This window comes from Mizuhopecten yessoensis, unplaced genomic scaffold, assembly GCF_002113885.1.
Source record: "Mizuhopecten yessoensis strain PY_sf001 unplaced genomic scaffold, ASM211388v2 scaffold10885, whole genome shotgun sequence".
NCBI lineage: Eukaryota > Metazoa > Mollusca > Bivalvia > Pectinida > Pectinidae > Mizuhopecten > Mizuhopecten yessoensis.
Genome location: NW_018408770.1, coordinates 767,009 through 788,608, shown reverse-complemented (window position 1 = coordinate 788,608; position 21,600 = coordinate 767,009). Strand labels below are relative to the sequence as shown.

Sequence of the window (21,600 nt, the reverse complement as noted above, 5' to 3'; positions counted from 1 at the left end):
GTCTATACCGGCCTGTCCAATCACCTTGTCTATACCGGCCTGTCCAATCACCTTGTCTATACCGGCCTGTCCAGTCACCATATCTATACTGGCCTGTCCAATCAACTTGTCTATCCCGGCCTGTCCAATCACCTTGTCTATCCCGGCCTGTCCAATCACCTTGTCTATCCCGGCCTGTCCAGTCACCTTGTCTATCCCGGTCTGTCCAATCACCATGTCTATCCCGGCCTGTCCAATCACCTTGTCTATACCGGCCTGTCCAGTCACCATATCTATACTGGCCTGTCCAATCAACTTGTCTATCCCGGCCTGTCCAATCACCTTGTCTATCCCGGCCTGTCCAGTCACCTTGTCTATCCCGGTCTGTCCAATCACCATGTCTATCCCGGCCTGTCCAATCACCTTGTCTATACCGGCCTGTCCAATCAACTTGTCTATCCTGGCCTGTCCAATCACCTTGTCTATCCCGGCCTGTCCAATCACCTTGCAATTCATTGTAACTTCTCTGTTGATTTCATTTCTCAACAGACTTTAATTTCATCAGAATTTATACAAAGATCAAATATGACAATACCTCAGACGAGTTTGTATTTCTGGGTCCAAAGGTTAAGGGACAAGGGGTATTCATTTCTTACAGATGTTCCAAGTGGCATCTTAAATTGTGACTGTTTACACTGAATTTAATATCTGCTTAATTAGGTATTCAATTTACAAGTAAATTGAATTACTCCTTCATTTCAAAGCTGTGTTTTGGTACATTAACATTTTTTGTCAGTGAATTTTGATTGAATATCCTGCACACAAAGTCACTCCATGGCTGTGCATAAGAAGTTACGTCATGGCCTTAAGAGCTTAACACAAATAGGTTCTACTGAAGTTTAAAAAGATAAAAAAAATATGTCAATGACCATGGTTTTAGAATATTTGAGAAAGTAACAGGAATTGATATAGAAGTTAGGACTGTGCATTTGGATGTATATAGATACCAGTTTTATCAGCAACTTTGAGATCACATATCTGGAAGAGAAGATCAGTAATGTAGACCTAGTGTTTGGGTTTACTCATTCACCCCTGAACTTTCATAATGAACTATTCCAACCTTTGAATTAGAAGAGTTCAAATGCGTCTTCAGGGGTGAATGAGTTAAACCAAGATGAAAGTCATCCAAGTTCATAAGTAGTTGTGGAATGCCACACATATGTTTTGACTAAGTTGTGTAGGAGTGTAGATCTACAGTAGAATCACTAGAAAGTTCCTGGGAGTGGTTCAGGACACCATTGGAACTGTCTGTATCGTTAATTGTGGGTCACGGCAATTAGCCCTGGTTGTGTGGTACAATTCCTTGTCTCTTCTAAGTGGCTCTGTGACCTATATTACATGTGTGAGATAACAGTGTACTTCCATTCAAAAGGGTACAAATCACTCTTCGTTTGTTAATTATTGCAGCCACCGCCACCACCCACCAACCCTCCTTCTCTCCCCCCCCCCCTCCCCCCCTCCTTCGAATCTCTAATATTGCTTTCAGTGACAAATGGTATTGATAAATAATTACTACCAGAAATACAATGTAGATGTTTGAGAAGCTTATCTTTGAATGAAATCTTGTTAACTTCTAGTTAATTAATTAAAGTTAATTATCATCTTATAACAGTTGACCTTTATCACATCACCTTGACCTCTGATACATGAACTTTGGCCTGATGGATTTGATTTGTGGCTTCATGACAAATCACCTTTATTCACATCTTCATGACCTCTTGATTCTCTGGCTATTGTATCACAAACATAATGAAGACCATGAATGGGAATTGGTATAAGTGATAATGAAGACACGTATCCCCTTGCGATAATGCTGAGACTACCACCATCAGAGGTCATTGTAGGTGCCATGTGCATGCAACCAACATTTTGCTCCATTATTTCTGGTCTCCAATATTTGTCCAGAAGTTTACAAATATAAAAATCACTATATTATACATTTTGTATAGTGGAACATATAATGAGGTTATATAATGTAGTGAAATTAATCTTAATGCATTTAACATTTTAAAATATCACTTAAGGTGAATTAGTGATGGCATGAGAAAAATGTTTAGAGCTTCAAATAAAATTATAAGACATCATTCTATCTTTCAAGAAGAAGTGGTATCTGAATCTGTTATAGATGTACGTCTGTCACTGTCAGTGAACCGACCCCATTATATCACACCTGGATCATAACACTAGCGTAATTAAATTATTCAGCTGCTTCAGATACAGTATCCAGAGATAAGTGCTAGATGTCTGGAGAACATGTGCTAGAAATATACATTTCAGGTCAATAACACATAAAAACGTTATTATTGTTTGATATTTTGTTATATACTGTTGTATGAATCTGGTATCCTTATAATTACATCTTCATGTGTGTTTGAATTTTTGAATTGTAACTTTATATTTATTTAGCTCAGTTAATGGTTGAAGTTTTCATGCCTCATCAATACTGATGCAGTTTCCTTGCCTTGTATCGTTATTCATCCTTCCTTTGAGATTAACATTGTTTGTGTTTGTGTATGATATCGGGTCCATTACTGATCAATATCTATTTTAGGTTGTAGAAATGATTACGTCACCACAATCTAAAAGACAGTGATTAAATAGAAAAAATGAAAAATCTTGTTCATATCCAGAATTTACCCAATACATGTACTGAAATGAAAATCCAATATAGGAAAAAATTGGGCATGTTTACATCTAGAATTAACGCTGAATTGTAACGAAAAAATCAAAATAGGAAAATAATGGGTATGTTCATAATTATCTAGAACACCAATAATAGCCCAGGAAATATGATCTGTTTACCTTGGGGAACAATGACAAAGATATTGATAAATTTAAGATTGTCAAAACTCCGTTATGAAGATATAAAGATCCACACATTTTTGACACAGACAATTAATCTGTGCAACCAGCAAACAAGGTAGGAATTTATATAATGTCTTATCCCTTATATAGTCGACTATATCTAGGTCAGTCTATAGCCGGAGCTCCTCAACGAGATTCAAATTTAAAGATGATAGCTTTTTCTTGGCCAGATGTGGTTTGATAACAACCCAGTTTGAGAAGGAATACCATCTTTGTACAGTCACGGTCAGGGTTTTACTGTAAACTTCACCTTGATAACAGGACTGTTTGAGGAGTTCCCTAGGTTTACTATTACACCTGAATAACCTGTGTCACCCCACTGTTTCAGCAGGCATACTCTCTTCGTTCTGTCACAGTTTCACTTTAAACTTCATGGGAAATAAGCCTGTATGACGACATGTAATCTCTTCATACGGTAAAGTCAGGGTATTACTATAAACTACAACTGGGTAACAACTGTTCCCTATTCAGTCAGTTTTAATATGAACTGCATCTAGGTAATAACTGTTTGAGGAGGTATATCTTCTCTGCTCAGTCACAGTTTTAACTTGTAAACTATATATTGGAATCATGTTTATACAGTCCTGTTCCTGGTTTGTGTCCAGAGACTGATCTGGACCAGTATTTGTTTGTGTCCAGAGACTGGTCTAGATCTGGACCAGTATTGGTTTGTGTCCTGAGACTGGTCTGGCCAAGTATTGGCTTGTGTCCAAAGCCAGGTCTGGACCAGTATTGGTTTGTGTCCAGAGAATAGTCTGGACCAGTATTTGCTTGTGTCCAGAGACTGGTCTGGACCAGTATTGGTTTGTGTCCAGAGCCAGGTCTAGACCAGCATTGGTTTGTGTCCAGAGATTTGTCTAGCCCAGTATTGGCTTGTGTCCCGAGCCAGGTCTTGACTAGTATTGGTTTGTGTCCAGAGACTGGTCTAGAACAGTATTGATTTGTGTCCAGAGACTGGTGTGGACCAGTATAGGTTTGTGTCCCGAGACTTGTCTGGCCCAGTATTGGCTTGTGTCACGAGCCAGGTCTGGACCATTATTGGTTTGTGTCAGAGACTGGTCTGGAACTGTATTGATTTGTGTCCAGAGACTCATCTGGAACATTATTGATTTGTGTCCAGAGACTAGTCTGGACCAGTATTGGTTTGTGTCCAGAGCCAGGTCTGGACCAGCATTGGTTTGTGTCCTGAGACTGGTCTGGTCAAGTATTTGCTTGTGTCCCAAGCCAGGTCTGGACCAGTATTGGTTTGTGCCCAGAGAATAGTCTAGACCAGTATTTGCTTGTGTCCAGAGACTGGTCTGGACCAGTATTAGTTTGTGTCCAGAGACTGGTCTGGACCTGTATTGGTTTGTGTCCAGAGACTAGTCTGGACCAGTATTGGTTTGTGTCCCGAGACTGGTCTGGACCAGTTTTGGTTTGTCAGAGCCAGGTCTAGACCAGCATTGGTTTGTGTCCAGAGACTTGTCTGGCCCAGTATTGGCTTGTGTCCCGAGCCAGGTCTGGACAAGTATTGGTTTGTGTCCAGAGACTAGTCTGGACCAGTATTGGTTTGTGTCCCAAGACTGGTCTGGACCAGTATTGGTTTGTGTCCAGAGCCAGGTCTGGACTAGCATTGGTTTGTGTCCAGAGACTTGTCTGGCCCAGTATTGGCTTATGTCCCGAGCCAGGTCTGGACCAGTATTGATTTGTGTCCAGAGACTCATCTGGACCAGTACTGGTTTGTGTCCACAGACTGGTCTGGACCAGTATTGGTTTGTGTCTCGAGACTGGTCTGGACCTGTATTGGCTTGTGTCCAGAGACAGGTCTGGACCAGTATTGGTGGTTTGTGTCCAGAGACTGGTCTGGACCAGTATTGGTGGTTTGTGTCCCGAGACTAGTCTGGACCAGTTTTGGTTTGTGTCCCGAGACTGGTCTGGACCAGTTTTGGTTTGTGTCCAGAGCCAGGTCTAGACCAGCATTGGTTTGTGTCCAGAGACTTGTCTGGCCCAGTATTGGCTTGTGTCCCAAGCCAGGTCTGGACCTGTATTGGTTTGTGTCCAGAGACTAGTCTGGACCTGTATAGGTTTGTGTCCAGAGACTGGTCTGGAACCGTATTGGTTTGTGTCCAGAGACTAGTCTGGACCTGAATTGGTTTGTGTCCAGAGACTAGTCTGGACCAGTATTGGTTTGTGTCCTGAGACTGGTCTGGACCAGTATTGGTTTGTGTTCAGAGACAGGTCTTGACCAGTATTGGTGTGTGTCCAGATACTGGTCTGGACCGGTTTTGGTTTATGTCCAGTTACTAGTCCGGACTAGTATTGGTTTGTGTCCAGGGACTGATCTTTACCAGTATTGGTTTGTGTCCAGATACTAGTCCGGACCAGTATTGGTTTGTGTCCAGAGACTTGTCTGGACCAGTATTGGTTTGTGTCCATTACCATGAGCTCAACCAGTCCCTCATGAATTGAAGTCTAAAGTGTATATAATAACAAAACTTTTTTTGTTGATTTCTCGTCTGATTTTGCCTTTACATAAGAAACCCATTGTGACTCAGTGACTTGAAAGATTTCTGTATGGAATGTTGTCCTTTGACAGGGCCATCTGTCGAGGGTTGTCTGTCTGGAGGCACTCACAACAGCATTTAAAATCACAAACCAATATCTGTAATCATGGTATAATGAACTCATTATTAATGAAGATCAATTAAAAAAGTAGCTAGAAGGTAGAAATGTTACCTTTGAAAGGTTAAACTTTGAGAAGACTAGTAAATTGTTATTGTAGATTGTTCCGAATGTTGTTTTTTTTTAGTTCATGATAAGAACGATAGTTGTTTCATATTTAAAAAATAAAGTTAACAATTTAATGAGGTCATAAATTAAAAGGTTCCACTTACATAATTATCTATGGAAATAATTATTATTTATACAATTTATAGTTTTATCCCCTGTATGAAAATGCCCATTCCATGATGTGTGTACAGTACTTTTCTTGTTTACTGTTAAGATCCTTCCTATTTTGAAGGTCAAAAGATCATATGAGAATAGGATTGTCATATCATCAACATAAAACCATGAAAAGTTAATCCAGCTAATCATGATTTTTTTTATAAATTACTAGGTTATTTTTACCCTTTTTTCAGGATTTTAAATTATTTTTTCTGGATTAATGAAAATAGAATATAGGTATATTGAAAAATGGTTCAGTTTACAATTATTGGTGCCCTGAATGTTGAAACAGAGCTACAGAGTCTGGAACAATATCTGATACACTGACTTCCTCATGTATATCAAGACTGAATTCATTGTTTAATTGTATTATAAATGAATTTCCTCTTCAGATTGAAAAGCCCCAGACTGTAGGACTTTCTTACAACACAAATGACCAATGGGAAATCCCCAAGTCGTCGCTCAAACTCATACGCAAGATTGGACATGGCCAGTTCGGAGAGGTCTGGGAGGGACTCTGGAACAACACTACACCTGTCGCCATCAAGACCCTCAAACCAGGTAAGTAAAATGACGTCACACCAGGTTGATAAAAGGAGGCATAAAATACCCAGGTAAATAAACTATGTCACCTCTTCATTTTAAAAGAGACTTTCTTGACCTGAAGAATTTTTCATAGAGTCAAGAGTCTTTTCATCGTCCAACCACATCATTGAAAATACCCTTGACTGATTTTAATAGATACTTGTTTAAGACTAACATCTTCATATGACCACAGTACAGCATGCATGGAATTTGTGACATAGTTATGCCATGCAAGAAAAAATTGTCATTCAAAGTTGTGTTATTAAATTTATGGAGAAATTTACCCATACAAGAAGTACCGTCATTACTTTTTCTAGTTCAACAAGTAAAGCTTTCTGTTGCTAAGCATTGTACAAGGCTGTATTAACGGGAAACGTACATGTTGAAGAATCTAGGTTAGGTTTGACAAACATCTGTTTCTTATCCTTGTGCAAGACCTCAACATGACCATTTTTGTTTGCAGTAATTGGGCTACGCTAGTAGAAGGGTAGTGTTTATGGAACTGACATGGACACCAGTCAATCTTCTGTGACAGACATAATTGGTTGTTTGCTTGTTGTTGTTGCATGGTTCTATACAGGCGTGTGCTATTATCAAGAGAGTAAATTAAATTGTACTGACAAATTGGTTTTATTCCTCCGATTGCTAACAAATTCATGAATACAATTATAAAAATGATAGAGTCTCCTTGGCAACAATAACATTAGATAACTGTCTACACTACACGGAACCCGCACTTCTAACCAAAATTGTAAAACGAATGTCCAATTGGTTTTTGGTTCCATACACATTTATAGTTGTCATGACAACCATTTGCAATGTCCATGATTGTGTATTTGTTTTCCGGTGCTGCTGGCACCAGCACTTTGGCGTTGAGAAGTGTACACACCTCTGACCGACAGTCTGCTGGGTAATGGTATATGGGTAATTGTTTGTCAGTCCTGCTGGGAAAGTAATGCAGAATATGTCTGTATGAGTTCTAATCTACTTTATGTATAGAAGGTCACACCTGGTCTCGTGTATGACAGATGCACTCTTCATAATCAGGCTACCAGTTAAATGTTTTAAAACCACACAATTGCTTGTTAGTGTACCTACTGTCAGTGCTTTTTCACTTTGTAAGTGGCTTAACTGAAACAAGCTTCATTTGTGTTATTGTCAGGTAAAAAGTATAAATTAGCATTCACCCTTACACACATTTCATTTTTGAGATGTCAATTTCCTTAAGGTAGCTATTAAGCTGCTCTTTATTTTGTCTTCACACACTAAATTTGACATTTTAACAAGAGCTACCTTGAAATAATGTATACACAATTAATTATACATAGACTTTGGTTAGAGGCTAGACACAAATTAACTCATTCACCCCTGAAGACATATTTGAACTCTTCCAATTCAATGGTTGGAATAGTTCATTATAAAATTTCAGGGGTGAATGAGTTTTAACTCTTGAGACCAGGAATCGAACCCACACCTACCAGCATACTGTTGTAAAAACACTTTCAAACACTGCAGACCTCACTGCCGACTAGGGCTGGTCCCTTAAAAGCATTTAGGTTTATCATGTGTTTGATCAGTGATAGAAATGTACTTTTTGGAGAGTTACATTTGCCAGACTGTTTAAGTTACAGTTGGCATTTCTACTGCCTCTGAGGCCACGAATGAATCACTGCAGTTATATGACAATGGGGATGTAATAAGCGAACGAGATGCTGGCTGTGACTGCCAGCACACTACAATGTGATTCAAGTGGAAAACTTCGGTTGAAGAAGGCAATTTCCTGCCCATATTAAGCCAGGATGCCCTAATAGCGACATGGGTGTATTATTAGCATTATACTCTGATTTCATACTGAGGAAGACCAAGTCATTTTTGGGTTTATGATTTTTCAATGTCAATAAATCCTAGATGAACATTTAAAAGGGTGATAATAATGGTATTACCGGGGAAGACTGGGTAATTTTTGGCTTTGCAATTTTTTCTGTGTCAATAAATCTTAGATAAAAATTAAAAGATGTATGCAAAGTCACTGTGAACATGTAGCTAGATATTTATGTCTAGCAGAATCATGCTGGTCATAGGATGATGTAATGGATCACATGTGCTGATGTAATATTTCTTATATTGACCGAGTTTTAATATCACCACTATGATCCCCACCCTCCTTCCCCAGGTTGTACAGCAACACAAATATCATGGAGGCAGGTGTGATTAATTTCTATTGATTTTATTGATGGAAGTATTTTTTTTACATTGATCGCAGAATTTTCATGTTTTTTTCATTTCGATTCATATCATGTGTATGAATGAAATGAAAATACGGTTAAAAAATCTCAGTAACAATTTAATTATCTTTCTGTTTTCACAACAATTTTTTCTGTAGCATTGATAAATGTAATGTAAGACCTATGCACTCATCGGAATTCTGTTGCATGGTATATTTCGCAAGGAAAATGATGATGATGATGAGTTTATATTGATTTCCGAAAACAAAAAACCTGAGAATAATATCATGACGAAGATATTCTTCCATTACATACACTGGTGACTCACCTGATGCTTTAATGTATAGCCCAACTGGCCGTTGTACAAAGCTGTTGTCGTCATTTTCATGTTTTATTAACGAATTCAGGCGGCAGACAATAGGATATATAGTGTTACTGTATCTGCTTCTATTTCCATGGCAATAACTAAACACACTACCCTTTGTATAAAATACTCTTTTTAAGGATGCACATATATTCTGGGGTCTTTCTTCCTCTATAAGTTTATGGCTTTAGATATCAATGAAAATCCCAATTTTTATCTTAGCCTGTGCTCATCAATTCATTTTAAAATATGATAATGCAGATTTGGAATAAATCTAGAACACAATCTCATTGTAATAAGATTTTACTGTTCACAGGAAGAAGTTAACTAGGCTTTAAGGGTTGCTGGTCCAGTACCAGTATTGTCTATGGCCAAGGCTATTTGTAGTTGTAATGAACAGGCGATGAGACAAAGATATATGGATCGGCTCAGAGGATTCTGTACAATAACTGGCTGGAATGTAATCACAATAACTCTGTTTTGTAGACAAGTTTTATGAGAGTAGTCGTCAGAAGCTGGTTTATTTCTATCTGTTGTTTCCTGATGACACTGTTACAAGCTTCATGCAATATTTACCTGTGGAATCGGGGACCTCATCCTTGAAGAAATATTGGCGCTTTGTTTTTCCCAAAGAAGACTTTATTATAGTTTCCTAGTCCTTCATTATGCATGATGTCCAGAGATTGCAAGTTGACTACCAGTGTGAACTTGTGGACAAGCTTTCCACTCCATGAAATAGATGCAACCTGTTTTGTTAGGGGGTCTAAAATAATTGTCTATGCATGTACATGTTTATAGCAGGGCTGCATATGGTGTCAGGACTTATGTTACATGTTTTATGTGATATGAAAGGGAAAAAAAGATGCATAGGACACACTCTTTTGAGCAATAAAAGGAGATCAAAATCTCCTTCACAAGGGGTGGAGCTAGCTGGTTTAATAGCATAGGGAAAATTGTTGTTTTCTTGGTATCTTTTTATAGAAGTCTCATACAAAATTCCAGGAAGACATGAATTTTTACAAATAAAGATGATGAAAGGAATGTATAGGTCTGCTGGTATCAAGACAAGTATACTGTGGTATCTTTATTCACCATCAGCTGGTCACTGGGTGCCCTCCATCCTTAGTGCCAGTACATGTACACCACCCATTGGGCACGGTTACCCTAATTGTATATATAATCAGTAGGCCTCCCAGAGGCCAAGGTCAACCCTAATCAGTAATAGATTGTCATCAAACTTGGTGTAATGAGGGTCAAGAGTTCTGTGGTGTCCTCTGTTTATGGTCAAGATCGGACAAGTTTAAAAGTGATGTAGCAGAATTTTTCAGACACATGAACATGATTGTAGCCAAGATACTGACACATGAAATTATACACCAGTTAAAGTTTTTGGTATATAAACCTGTACACAAGTAATTTTTAGTTTATCTATCTGTATTCAAGTTACTGGTACATAAAACCAAAGGTATCATATTTTGTATCGGGTTTTGATTGGAAGGTTAAGATATTAATTTTGTTCTTATTTTCTTATCCTGTAAAATTGTCATGAACAGTGAATGAATGCTGATAAGCTGTTCTTGAAATGCTCATAACAGTTCATGGACAATTCATGGACATTTAACTGGCACAAAAGTACATGTACACACTAAATCAAAAGTGAATCTGAAGAAGATGCTAACATAAAAAAATCTAACTTCTGGCCCTAAGAATTGCATAGTGCATGGACTGGATGCCAAATCATTCATGTCTGAAGTCAGTAGTAAGTTTTCGCGCAGATGTTGGCGTATACGTAGTAGCTACATTATGATTGAGATGGTATTTACTTGTACCATTATGTGCAGGAAAGGAAGTTCACGTATCCCTTTAGAAGGTTACATGATTGTTGTGTAACCATAGATATCATCATCCCAGTTGCAGCACATAATACAAGTAGGTACGGTAAATGTCATAAAATATAAACATCGGTAAATGTCGTAAAATATAAACATCGGTAAATGTCATAAAATATAAACATCGGTAAATGTCGTAAATAAGAAAGATTGTTATGTTAAACTGACCAGAACTAAGGTTGTCTTTGTGATGCCAATTTTTTGAAAATCTTATATTTCATGAAGATGACTATGTTATGATATTCTGATGAGTATGAAGGGAAAATGTTGAATTTTTGTTTAATTACTTTTTCAAAACATGCATAGGGGCAAAGATTTGAATGGATGTCTCAGTTGATCGCATGTTACATTTGTATTGCGACATCGCAACTTTCAATAAACGTTAGTGAAGGTGCAGCACAATTTTTATTTCAAAAATATGTTCAATGCAGGGAATATATCACTTTTGTCATACTGATAATATTTCATATTTCAATGGTAAAAATGGAATACAAAGAGTTATATTTACTGCATTATTTTTCAACAGTAGGAATTAAATCTACTGCCTACAATCTTGTTGTTATTCACTGTCAGTTAGATCAGTTTGGCTTTAAGTACAAAACTTTGTCAGTTGGTATGTTTAAGCAAAACATGAAATAAATAATTTGTATATACAGTAAACCTATTAATGACATGACACACATTTTTAAATATGTAGCAAGGATAATGTAGGATTAGAAAACAGATATGAAGAAATGTTATTTCATAGAATTGAATATTTATGAAGTTCAATATTTATATATAATTTTTTTTTTGTTGAATTCAATATTCATAAACTTCATTACACAGATGCAAAGGCATATCAAAATCCAATCACATTTACTTCATTACTGTTTACAAGTTTGTACATTCAGAAAGGTCAAATTCAAATTTTCATGAATATTTCAATCTTCAATTTGGGTCTTGTATTATTGTTACTGTAGAATGGCCCAATTGTGTGTGTTATTGTATTAGTCATCCACACTTTATGTTTAAAGTGGCTGTGAGGCTGCAGTGTTCCACTGGAAAATGTCACAAATTGATTTATCAGTTAGAAGACAGTCTGCTCTAATGCTACGGTAATTATGCTAGGGTTTGGATTAGAACTATTCATTATAATGCCCTCGATAGACTGGCTACCAGCCCTGATGCTTTTATGAAGGATTTCCAAGCTAGCTTATCTCCCCTTAGTTTGAGAACTTAGGAACCAAAATCTAGAATCAGACATTTAAGTGATCCAAAATCTAGAATCAGACATTTAAGTGATCAAAATCATTAGAGGTTACGTACGGGTATGTTTTTTTCTAAATAATTCAAAACTGTAGAGACCTGTCTTAGCCCTTGATTACAATACTCCTGCAGTCAAGGCTTTTGGAGGTCATTAATATTGAAAAGTGATAGTATTTAGGGTAAGAAAGTAAGGAATATTAAAATACCATTAAATGAAGGTTTTCTTCTCTCTGTGAAGTAATAAGCTGTAACATATCCATCAATGTTAAAAGAACATGAAAAGCCCTTAGCAGATTTTATTTTCTTAAAAAAGATATGAAATAAGGTGTTTACAATTATATTCAGTCATTTGAGTAGGATTTGTTTTAGGGTCTTCAACAACATTTTCAATTAATCCCATAAGTAGGAGATATAGTTGATTCTGAAAATTTGGGTGAGTCCCATAGGAAAAGCATGAGTTCAGGACTAAAATATCCATGTCCCTCCAAAAAATGCATATTAAAAATTAAATTTCATACAACATCTACACAATCATTGAACATTTTTAATCTCTAAAAAGGATAAATCATTGTTGTATTTGGATGAAACTCTGTTTGGCCCCCACACCCTTATGAATGGGTCTACAGGAACAGGCGGCCACCAACACCACTTGTTCTTCTCCTATCTGATCATCTGATACTGTAATTAAAGCTTTACCATCCTTACCTCACCACAATATAAAGGTGTATCAGATTAACTTTCTAAACAGGTATCTCTAAATAAAAGGAAATATTTTATCCTATTTAAATGCTTAAAATTATATTAGAATATGTATTTCTGGTGGATCAAAGATAAATGATCTTTTTTATAATTAGTGCACTTACTCGCCTAGGATTAGTTAGCTCCACTGTTAACAGAAGGATTTGTTATTCTAGGGGCCTACCTATAGCTCTTCACCTGATTTTTGTAGAGTGAAGAGCTATTGTCTCGCTCCTGGAAAGATGTCATTCCTTGCCAACATTTCAGGTGTCTATTTGTACAGTTAAAAATGGACTGAAACTACCTTGAGAGTGAAATGGGATTTTTTTTCAGGATTCTAAAACCAGTGGCTAACAATTAGTCGGCATGGTTCAGACCAATTAGTAGAACAACTTTGTAGGTACTTATATGCTTTGTGCTGCCCTAAATTGTCTTAGCAGTAGGACATTTTTTAGAGCTGCTATAAAATGTTATTAAAAAAAATCTAGACTTGAACCAGTACAGGAAGTTAAGCTTTTCTTTGAAGATGTCATTTTAATAGCAACTAGGCTTGAACCACCAAAGGAAGTTGGGTCTTTTTTCAAAAGAGCTAAAACACAAAAAAATCCAAATGCATACATTCTTACTGGATTACGTTTTGTGGTGATGATTGAGGTATTTTTTTTATCAAAAGATATAAAACATTTTTTATTTCCTTGAAGTGATTGGTTGACGACAGTGTTAGAACAATTGATTGAGTCTGGTCTGTAAATAAAAGGCTGTTGAATCAAGGAACTACTTGATACATACACTTCCATTCTACAATAAAGACCCTGGGCTGACCCTGTAGATGGAGTGTTAATATCTTGTTACATATTGGCAATCAAGAAATTCATCAAATAGCTATAAATATAGGCTTCATAATGAATGTGTAATTGGTCAGTAAGATGTAAACCCTTTTGGAAACTAAGATCAATACAAATCGGTATACATATAATGGTCTTACTCATGTGTTAGGTCTGGTGCTGAGTCAGAGTTGGTTATGGATCAGTCTGACTGGGAGATGTGTCACCTTTGTAGACATAGAAACAGATCAATATAAACAGAACCTGTCCCATCTGACACCTGTACCACAATAGATACATATAAATTAATATAAAACCTGTCCTATCTGACAACTGTACTATAAACATATGGGTACATGAAAACTACTACAAAACCTGTCCTATCTGACACCTGTACTATAAACATGTGAGTACATATAAACTACTACACAACCTTTCCAATCTGACACCTGTACCACAATAGATACATATAAACTACTACAAAACATGTCCTATCTGACACCTGTATCACACATATATAGGTACATATAAGTAACTACAAAACATGTCCTATCTGACACCTGTACCACAATAGATACATATAAACTACTACAAAACATGTCCTATCTGACACCTGTACTATAAACATGTGAGTACATATAAACTACTACAAAACATGTCCTATCTGACACCTGTATCACACATATATAGGTACATATAAGTAACTACAAAACCTGTTCTATCCGAAACATGTACAACACATATATAGGTACATATAAATTTATAAATTATTACAAAACCTGTCCTATCTGACACCTGTACAACACATTTATAGGTATATATCAATTACAACAAAAACTGGTATGTCTGAAATCTGTATACCACACACCTGTCCTATCTGACACCTGTACCACATACATGTATAGGTACATATAAATTACAGCAAAACCTGTCCTTTCTGACACCTGTACCACAAACATGTATAGGTACATATAAATTACAGAAAAACCTGTCCTTTCTGACACCTGTACCACACACATTTATAGGTAGATATAAATTACAGCAAAACCTGTTCTATCTATAGGTACATATAAGTAACTACAAAACATGTCCTATCTGACACCTGTATCACACATATATAGGTAAATATAAGTAACTACAAAACCTGTTCTATCCGAAACATGTACAACACATATATAGGTACATATAAATTTATAAATTATTACAAAACCTGCCCTATCTGACACCTGTACAACACATTTATAGGTATATATCAATTACAACAAAAACTGGTATGTCTGAAATCTGTATCCCACACCCCTGTCCTATCTGACACCTGTACCACATACATGTATAGATACATATAAATTACAGCAAAACCTGTCCTTTCTGACACCTGAACCACACACATGAATAGGTACATATAAATTACAGCAAAACCTGTCATATCTGACACCTGTACCACACACATTTATAGGTAGATATAAATTACAGCAAAACCTGTTCTATCTATAGGTACATATAAGTAACTACAAAACATGTCCTATCTGACACCTGTACTATAAACATGTGAGTACATATAAACTACTACAAAACATGTCCTATCTGACACCTGTACTATAAACATGTGAGTACATATAAACTACTACAAAACATGTCCTATCTGACACCTGTACCACAATAGATACATATAAACTACTACAAAACATGTCCTATCTGACACCTGTACTATAAACATGTGAGTACATATAAACTACTACAAAACATGTCCTATCTGACACCTGTACCACAATAGATACATATAAACTACTACAAAACATGTCCTATCTGACACCTGTATCACACATATATAGGTACATATAAGTAACTACAAAACCTGTTCTATCCGAAACATGTACAACACATATATAGGTACATATAAATTTATAAATTATTACAAAACCTGCCCTATCTGACACCTGTACAACACATTTATATGTATATATCAATTACAACAAAAACTGGTATGTCTGAAATCTGTATACCACACACCTGTCCTATCTGACACCTGTACCACACACATTTATTAGTACATATAAATTACAGCAAAACCTGTCCGATCTGACACCTGTACCACACACATTTATAGGTACATATAAATTACAGCAAAACCTGTTCTATCTGACACCTGTACCATACACATTTATAGGTACATATATGTTACAGCAAAACCTGTCCTATCTGACACTGTACTCCTGGACCCGACACAATTTAGTCAATGATAATGAATTCTTGTTTACTGAATGCTAATATAGTTCAAGGTGAATCCCTGTTATGCCTCTAGATATAATGGCAGTGTCATGCTATACGATGACATCATGTATGTCAATGATTCGTGTATGTAGCATTTACTTGAAAAAAGAAATAGTTACTGTAACTTGAAGCCTTTTGATATTATCAGACTAGATCTCCAAGACTTATTACCATGGTTACAGCTGTATGTAATACTGGTATTTTTGTTTTCAATAATATCGAATATCAAGGACACCAATAGAAGTAAGGTACATGACCAGGGATCAGGTATACTACATTAATGGCAAGCGGTCATCTGATCTCGGCAATGATGTGTCAGAAAAACATCTACTTCAGTTCTCTACGAGTGAGCTGAAGTTTCTTCTGTTAATATTTACTCACAAAAAAAGATGATAGGAAGTTGTATGTTCTGATTGAGATTGATCTTTTGAAGGTTGAAGTCTTGTATTAAGAGTTGACACTATGTAAGGTATCACTATTACAGGATCACATAACAGACTACAATGATAACAGTTTGTGTGTGTATCCCAGTTACAACGGACACATCATTAACAAGTTCTGGGAGATCTTTCAAACCTCGTTTGAAATGATGTATTTGTGTTCTGAGAGGGAAACTCATGACCAATACAACCCATTACATGTTTTACAAAGATTGTCCTTGTGGTATCACAATATATCTAATTGACCTTGTTTTGTTTACAAGGTCGGAAATGTTCAAAGCCAAACATCTCTGCTTTATTTTCACCCTGTTTCAGATTTCTATCCTTGAAAGACACAGATAGGAAACTTTGCCACCAGCTGTTATAACTTTTAAGAGTTATTTGCACAGTACATTGTAGTACCTAATATCTTGTAAAACTACCCCGCCCGCCATTACATAATTATGATCTCTGTCAAGACTGAGGATGTCTCATAAAATGTTCAATTCACTGTATAGTCCCATGTCTGTGTTCCAGGTACGATGGATCCGAAGGACTTCCTGGCCGAGGCCCAGATCATGAAGAAGCTGCGACACCCTAAGTTGATCCAGTTATATGCTGTGTGTACCCAGGATGAACCGATCTACATTGTCACCGAGTTGATGAGACATGGCAGTCTGCTTGAGTACCTTCAAGGTAGGCCAAAATACTTCCCCTGTAAAAGTGCTAATAAACCAATCTTTTGGCTGGATGATAATACATAGAGATCCCTCACTCTTGTCATATATCTCCCCAGTCAGTTTTGAACAAAGTTAAACAAACAAGTGCCCTGAAAATCATCTTGTGAAGGACAATACCATATTCACTGTAATTAATGCCCCACCCGTTATAAGTGCCCCTTCCCAATTTTCAAGGCACTAATTACAGTGAATACAGTAGTTTTGATCGTCTAAATAAGAGGAATATTATATATATGAAGAAGATGAATGTTTAATTTGGATAAACTCAGTTACAGTTTAGTAAAATATAATCTGGAGTAATATTTTACAGATGAGTCACAATTGAAGTGACTACTGTTCAGTAGGTAGGTGAGGTGACTGTTCAGTACTAGACACATTGATTTGTGATGTAACAGCTGTAAACAGGCCTTATATTGTGTGTAATCTGATACAGATGTCAGACAATAGTGGTCCCTGGCGGATCTCAGGTAGATAGGTATCCATAGTGTTGTCTCTTTAAGTACATTTACACCTTTAGTGTCCCAGGACTGTAGTACCTGTGATAAGTGACATAATGTATAGATGATTGCTGGTTGGATCTTTAACTGAACTTGTAAGCTAGAAGAAAAAAGATTAAAGAGATAGGAAGGTTTAATTGAATTAAAGAAGGACGGGTGAAGATCAGGTTTTAAAGAGGCCAATTGTCTATTCATTAGTAACACAGCTTACACACAAATTCCTAACCGCCATTTCTCTAACCTAATGCCTTACTAATTTAGACCAGCTGCTATAATATCTTTATTTCTGAGTGTTCACTTTTAAGTTGAAATACAAATTAATACAACAGCTTCTCTCTCACCATCTCTTATTATACTTCACCTGTTTTCCACAATCTTTATATTAAGTTGTGTAAAGCCTTGTTAAAATATTTTCCAGGTTTTAGTTTCCTTAATATATGAAAACATTCGGCAAATAATTTCTTATCTATATATTGATTATCAAAATAGATGTTAGCACACATGGTTAAATTTAAAAAAAAAATCTGTGGTCTTCATAATATAGAAATAATATTTTCATAGAAAATAATTCTAAAATAACTTTCAACCAAGCATTATTTTTTTTAGTTAAATACGTGAGATTGTATCAGAACTTATAAGTGATTCTGTTGCTGTTTGCTCCAAAACTGTTGATCTTGGTATATCACTGATATGACCTATTTGTTGTAGGTAAGGGGCGGAGTCTGAAGCTCCCACAACTGATAGATGTTGCTGCCCAGATTGCTAGCGGTATGGCATACCTGGAGTCTCAGAACTACATACACAGAGACTTGGCCGCAAGAAATATCCTGGTCGGAGATGCTAACAATGTCAAGATAGCCGACTTTGGGTTGGCCAGAGTCATTAAGGTAAGTACTTGGCAAGTTAGCCGACTCATCAACACATAAAAGGAGCCATTTTGACCACTTAGGTCCATCCAGTGTCACCAAAATAGATACAGATCAATATAACTGACTTTGGTGTGGTAAAGATCTTCAGAGTAATGTGTCTGTCTTTGGTATGGCTGGTTTAGGTGAGATTACCCCAGTAGCTAAACTATTTTTTATTTAACTCAAACTCATTGGTTGTTTTCTACTGATCAAATATGTGAACTGAAACAATAATGGATTCTGAACATATTTGCTATAGTTTTTCACTATAATCAATGCTAAGTTTGTTTTGAACACAAATAGTGATTAAATACTTATTTTGGGAGCTTTCGAAAACGTCTGTTTCCTTTGTTGAGCAAAGAGTGCAAATGACTGTTGTCTCGACTCTAAAGTGCAGATGTTTTCAAAAGCTTGCAAAAACTCGCAAATAGGTTTTCAATTACTGTTTGTGTTCAGAACAAACTTAGCATTGATTATTCATACCAAACTGATGAATCTTGTTTTATGTTATAGTGATATTACTCAGTCCTTAAGTCTGACATCGCTGTTCATTTCAATGTTTTCTTAAAGCAAGTTTAGCACTAATTATAGGATAATGGTGAATACTGTTTTGCATTTTGCAAAATACAATGTATAGTATGCATATAAAAGAACAACTGTTTGTATGAAAGTCTCATATTGCTCTTGTTTATTGCGTGTGTAGATTTATTTCAATGGGTTAAAGCCCTCATGAAATATATCCATACATGTATGTGCAATTTAGTCAAGCATTCAGGGATGTCTGATGAACTTGTGCATGGTATTGCCTACATATAATATATATACCAGATAACATGGAAAAATATCATCTATAAATAGCAGAAAAGTCACTAAATGGAAAGTCCTCTTTTTAGCTCACCTGGCCCGAGGGCCAAGTGAGCTTATGTCATGGTGCAGCGTCTGTCGTCCGTCTATCCGTCGTCTGTCGGCCGTCATCCGTCATCCGTCGTCCGTCTTCAATATTTTACTTTAAACAACTTCTTCTTAATAACCAAAATGCCTAGGGTGATGATATTTGGCCAGAAGCAAACTAGGATTAAGGGCTTCCAAGTTTGTTCAAAAAAATGACATTCACCTATTTTCAAGGTCACAGGGGTCAAATATGTTAAAAACTTTAAACAACTTCTTCTGAATAACCAAAATGCCCAGAGTGATGATTTTTGGCTAGTAACATGCTGGGATGAAGGGCTACCAGGTTTGTTCAAATGAATGACCTTTGTCCATTTTCAAGGTCACAGGGGTCAATTGTCTTAAACATTCTTTATACAACTTCTTCTTCTGAATAACTAAGAGGCCTAGGGTTAAGGTATTTGGCCAGTAGCATGCTGGGATGAAGGGCTACCTAATTTGTTCAAATGAATGACCTTGACTTATATTCAAGGTCGCAGGGGTCAAATATGTTAAAAACCTTTAAACAACTTCTTTTGAATAACTAAGAGGCATAGGGTTACGATATTTGGCCAGTAGCATGCTGTGACAAAGGCCTACCAAGTTTGTTCAAATGAATGACCTTGGTCCATTTTCAAGGTCACAGGGGTCAATTGTCTTAACAAATCTTTAAACAACTTCTTCTGAATAACCAAAATGCCCAGAGTGATGATTTTTGGCTTGTAACATGCTGGGATGAAGGGCTACCAGGTTTGTTCAAATGAATGACCTTTGTCCATTCTCAAGGTCACAGGGGTCAATTGTCTTAAAAATTCTTTATACAACTACTTCTTCTTCTGAATAACTAAGAGGCCTAGGGTTAAGGTATTTGGCCAGTAGCATGCATGGATGAAGGGCTACTTAGTTTATTCAAATGAATGGCCTTGACTTATATTCAAGGTCGCAGGGGTCAAATATGTTAAAAACCTTTAAACAACTTCTTTTGAATAACTAAGAGGCATAGGGTTACGATATTTGGCCAGTAGCATGCTGTAATAAGGGGCTACAAAGTTTGTTCAAATGAATGACCTAGGTCCATTTTCAAGGTTACAGGGGTCAATTGTCTTAACAAATCTTTAAACAACTTCTTCTGAATAACTAAGAAGCCTAGGATGATGATATTTGGCCAGTAGCATGCAAGGATAAAGGGCAACCAAGTTTATTCAAATGAATGATCTTTACTTATATTCAAGGTCACTGGGGTCAAATATGTTTAAAACCTTTAAATGACTTCTTCTAAATTAGCCAAAGGCCAAGGGTGATGATATTTGGTCACTAACAGGCTGGGATGAAGGGCTACCAATTTTGTCAAAATGAATGACCTTCGCCCATATTCAATGTCACAGTGATCAATATATGTTTAAATCTTTAAATGACTTGTTCTGTATAACCAATAGGTCCAGGGTTATGATATTTTGCCAAAAGCATGCTGGGTTGGAAGAAAAGCATGCTGGGTTGGAAGACTTTAAACTCTGTTCAACCTAATGTCCTTGTTCTACATTCAAGGTCACAGGCGTCATATGTTTAAATCATTTAATAGGTTCTTATGAATCAAACACTGATATTCTGCCTGTAGCTGTATTTTAGTCCACTTTTAAGATTACAAGTGTGAGATTAATACCAGGTGAGCGATTCAGGCCCATTGGGCCTCTTGTTTTAGTTATCAGGTTGTACTTACTTTTGCAATGCTTTTCAAGTATGTTCATGTTTGCTAAGTTTTGACATACACTAAGTAAATCTCATTTGTTTTATCTTAAAATACAATCTTACCCAGGTTAAAATACAATCTTACCAAGGTGTATTGACTTGTAAGCATATTTCCTGTTACCAGGAGGACGAATATGAAGCCAGAGTGGGTGCCAGATTCCCCATCAAATGGACTGCTCCCGAGGCGGCTAACTACAACAGGTTCACCATCAAGTCTGATGTCTGGTCCTTTGGAATCCTTCTCACAGAAATTGTTACCTACGGCAGAATACCATATCCAGGTCAGTTTTAACTTTATACGATGGCAAGTTTCTGTCCTGTTCTATTATCATTAGGAGAGGTAACTCAACATGGAGCGGTTGAAATGACCGAAGGGGGACGATACAGTTT

The 21,600-nt window shown here is 36.6% G+C and overlaps 1 protein-coding gene across 5 annotated transcripts in view; it reads left to right on the top strand.

The window, feature by feature from the left end:
• Window positions 1-21,600, top strand: part of LOC110463305 (tyrosine-protein kinase Src42A-like) — a 41,470-nt gene that overhangs the window by 12,589 nt on the left and 7,281 nt on the right. For all 5 annotated transcript variants that reach the window (XR_002464374.1, XR_002464373.1, XR_002464372.1 and 2 more), the window contains exons 4-7: window positions 6,222-6,390; window positions 16,930-17,088; window positions 18,338-18,516; window positions 21,335-21,491. Coding sequence is in view for 1 of the 5 variants with exons in the window: in XM_021517804.1 (XP_021373479.1) it covers window positions 6,222-6,390; window positions 16,930-17,088; window positions 18,338-18,516; window positions 21,335-21,491 (664 nt within the window). In the remaining 4 variants the exon portion in view is untranslated. The remainder of the gene's footprint in view (window positions 1-6,221; window positions 6,391-16,929; window positions 17,089-18,337; window positions 18,517-21,334; window positions 21,492-21,600) is intronic.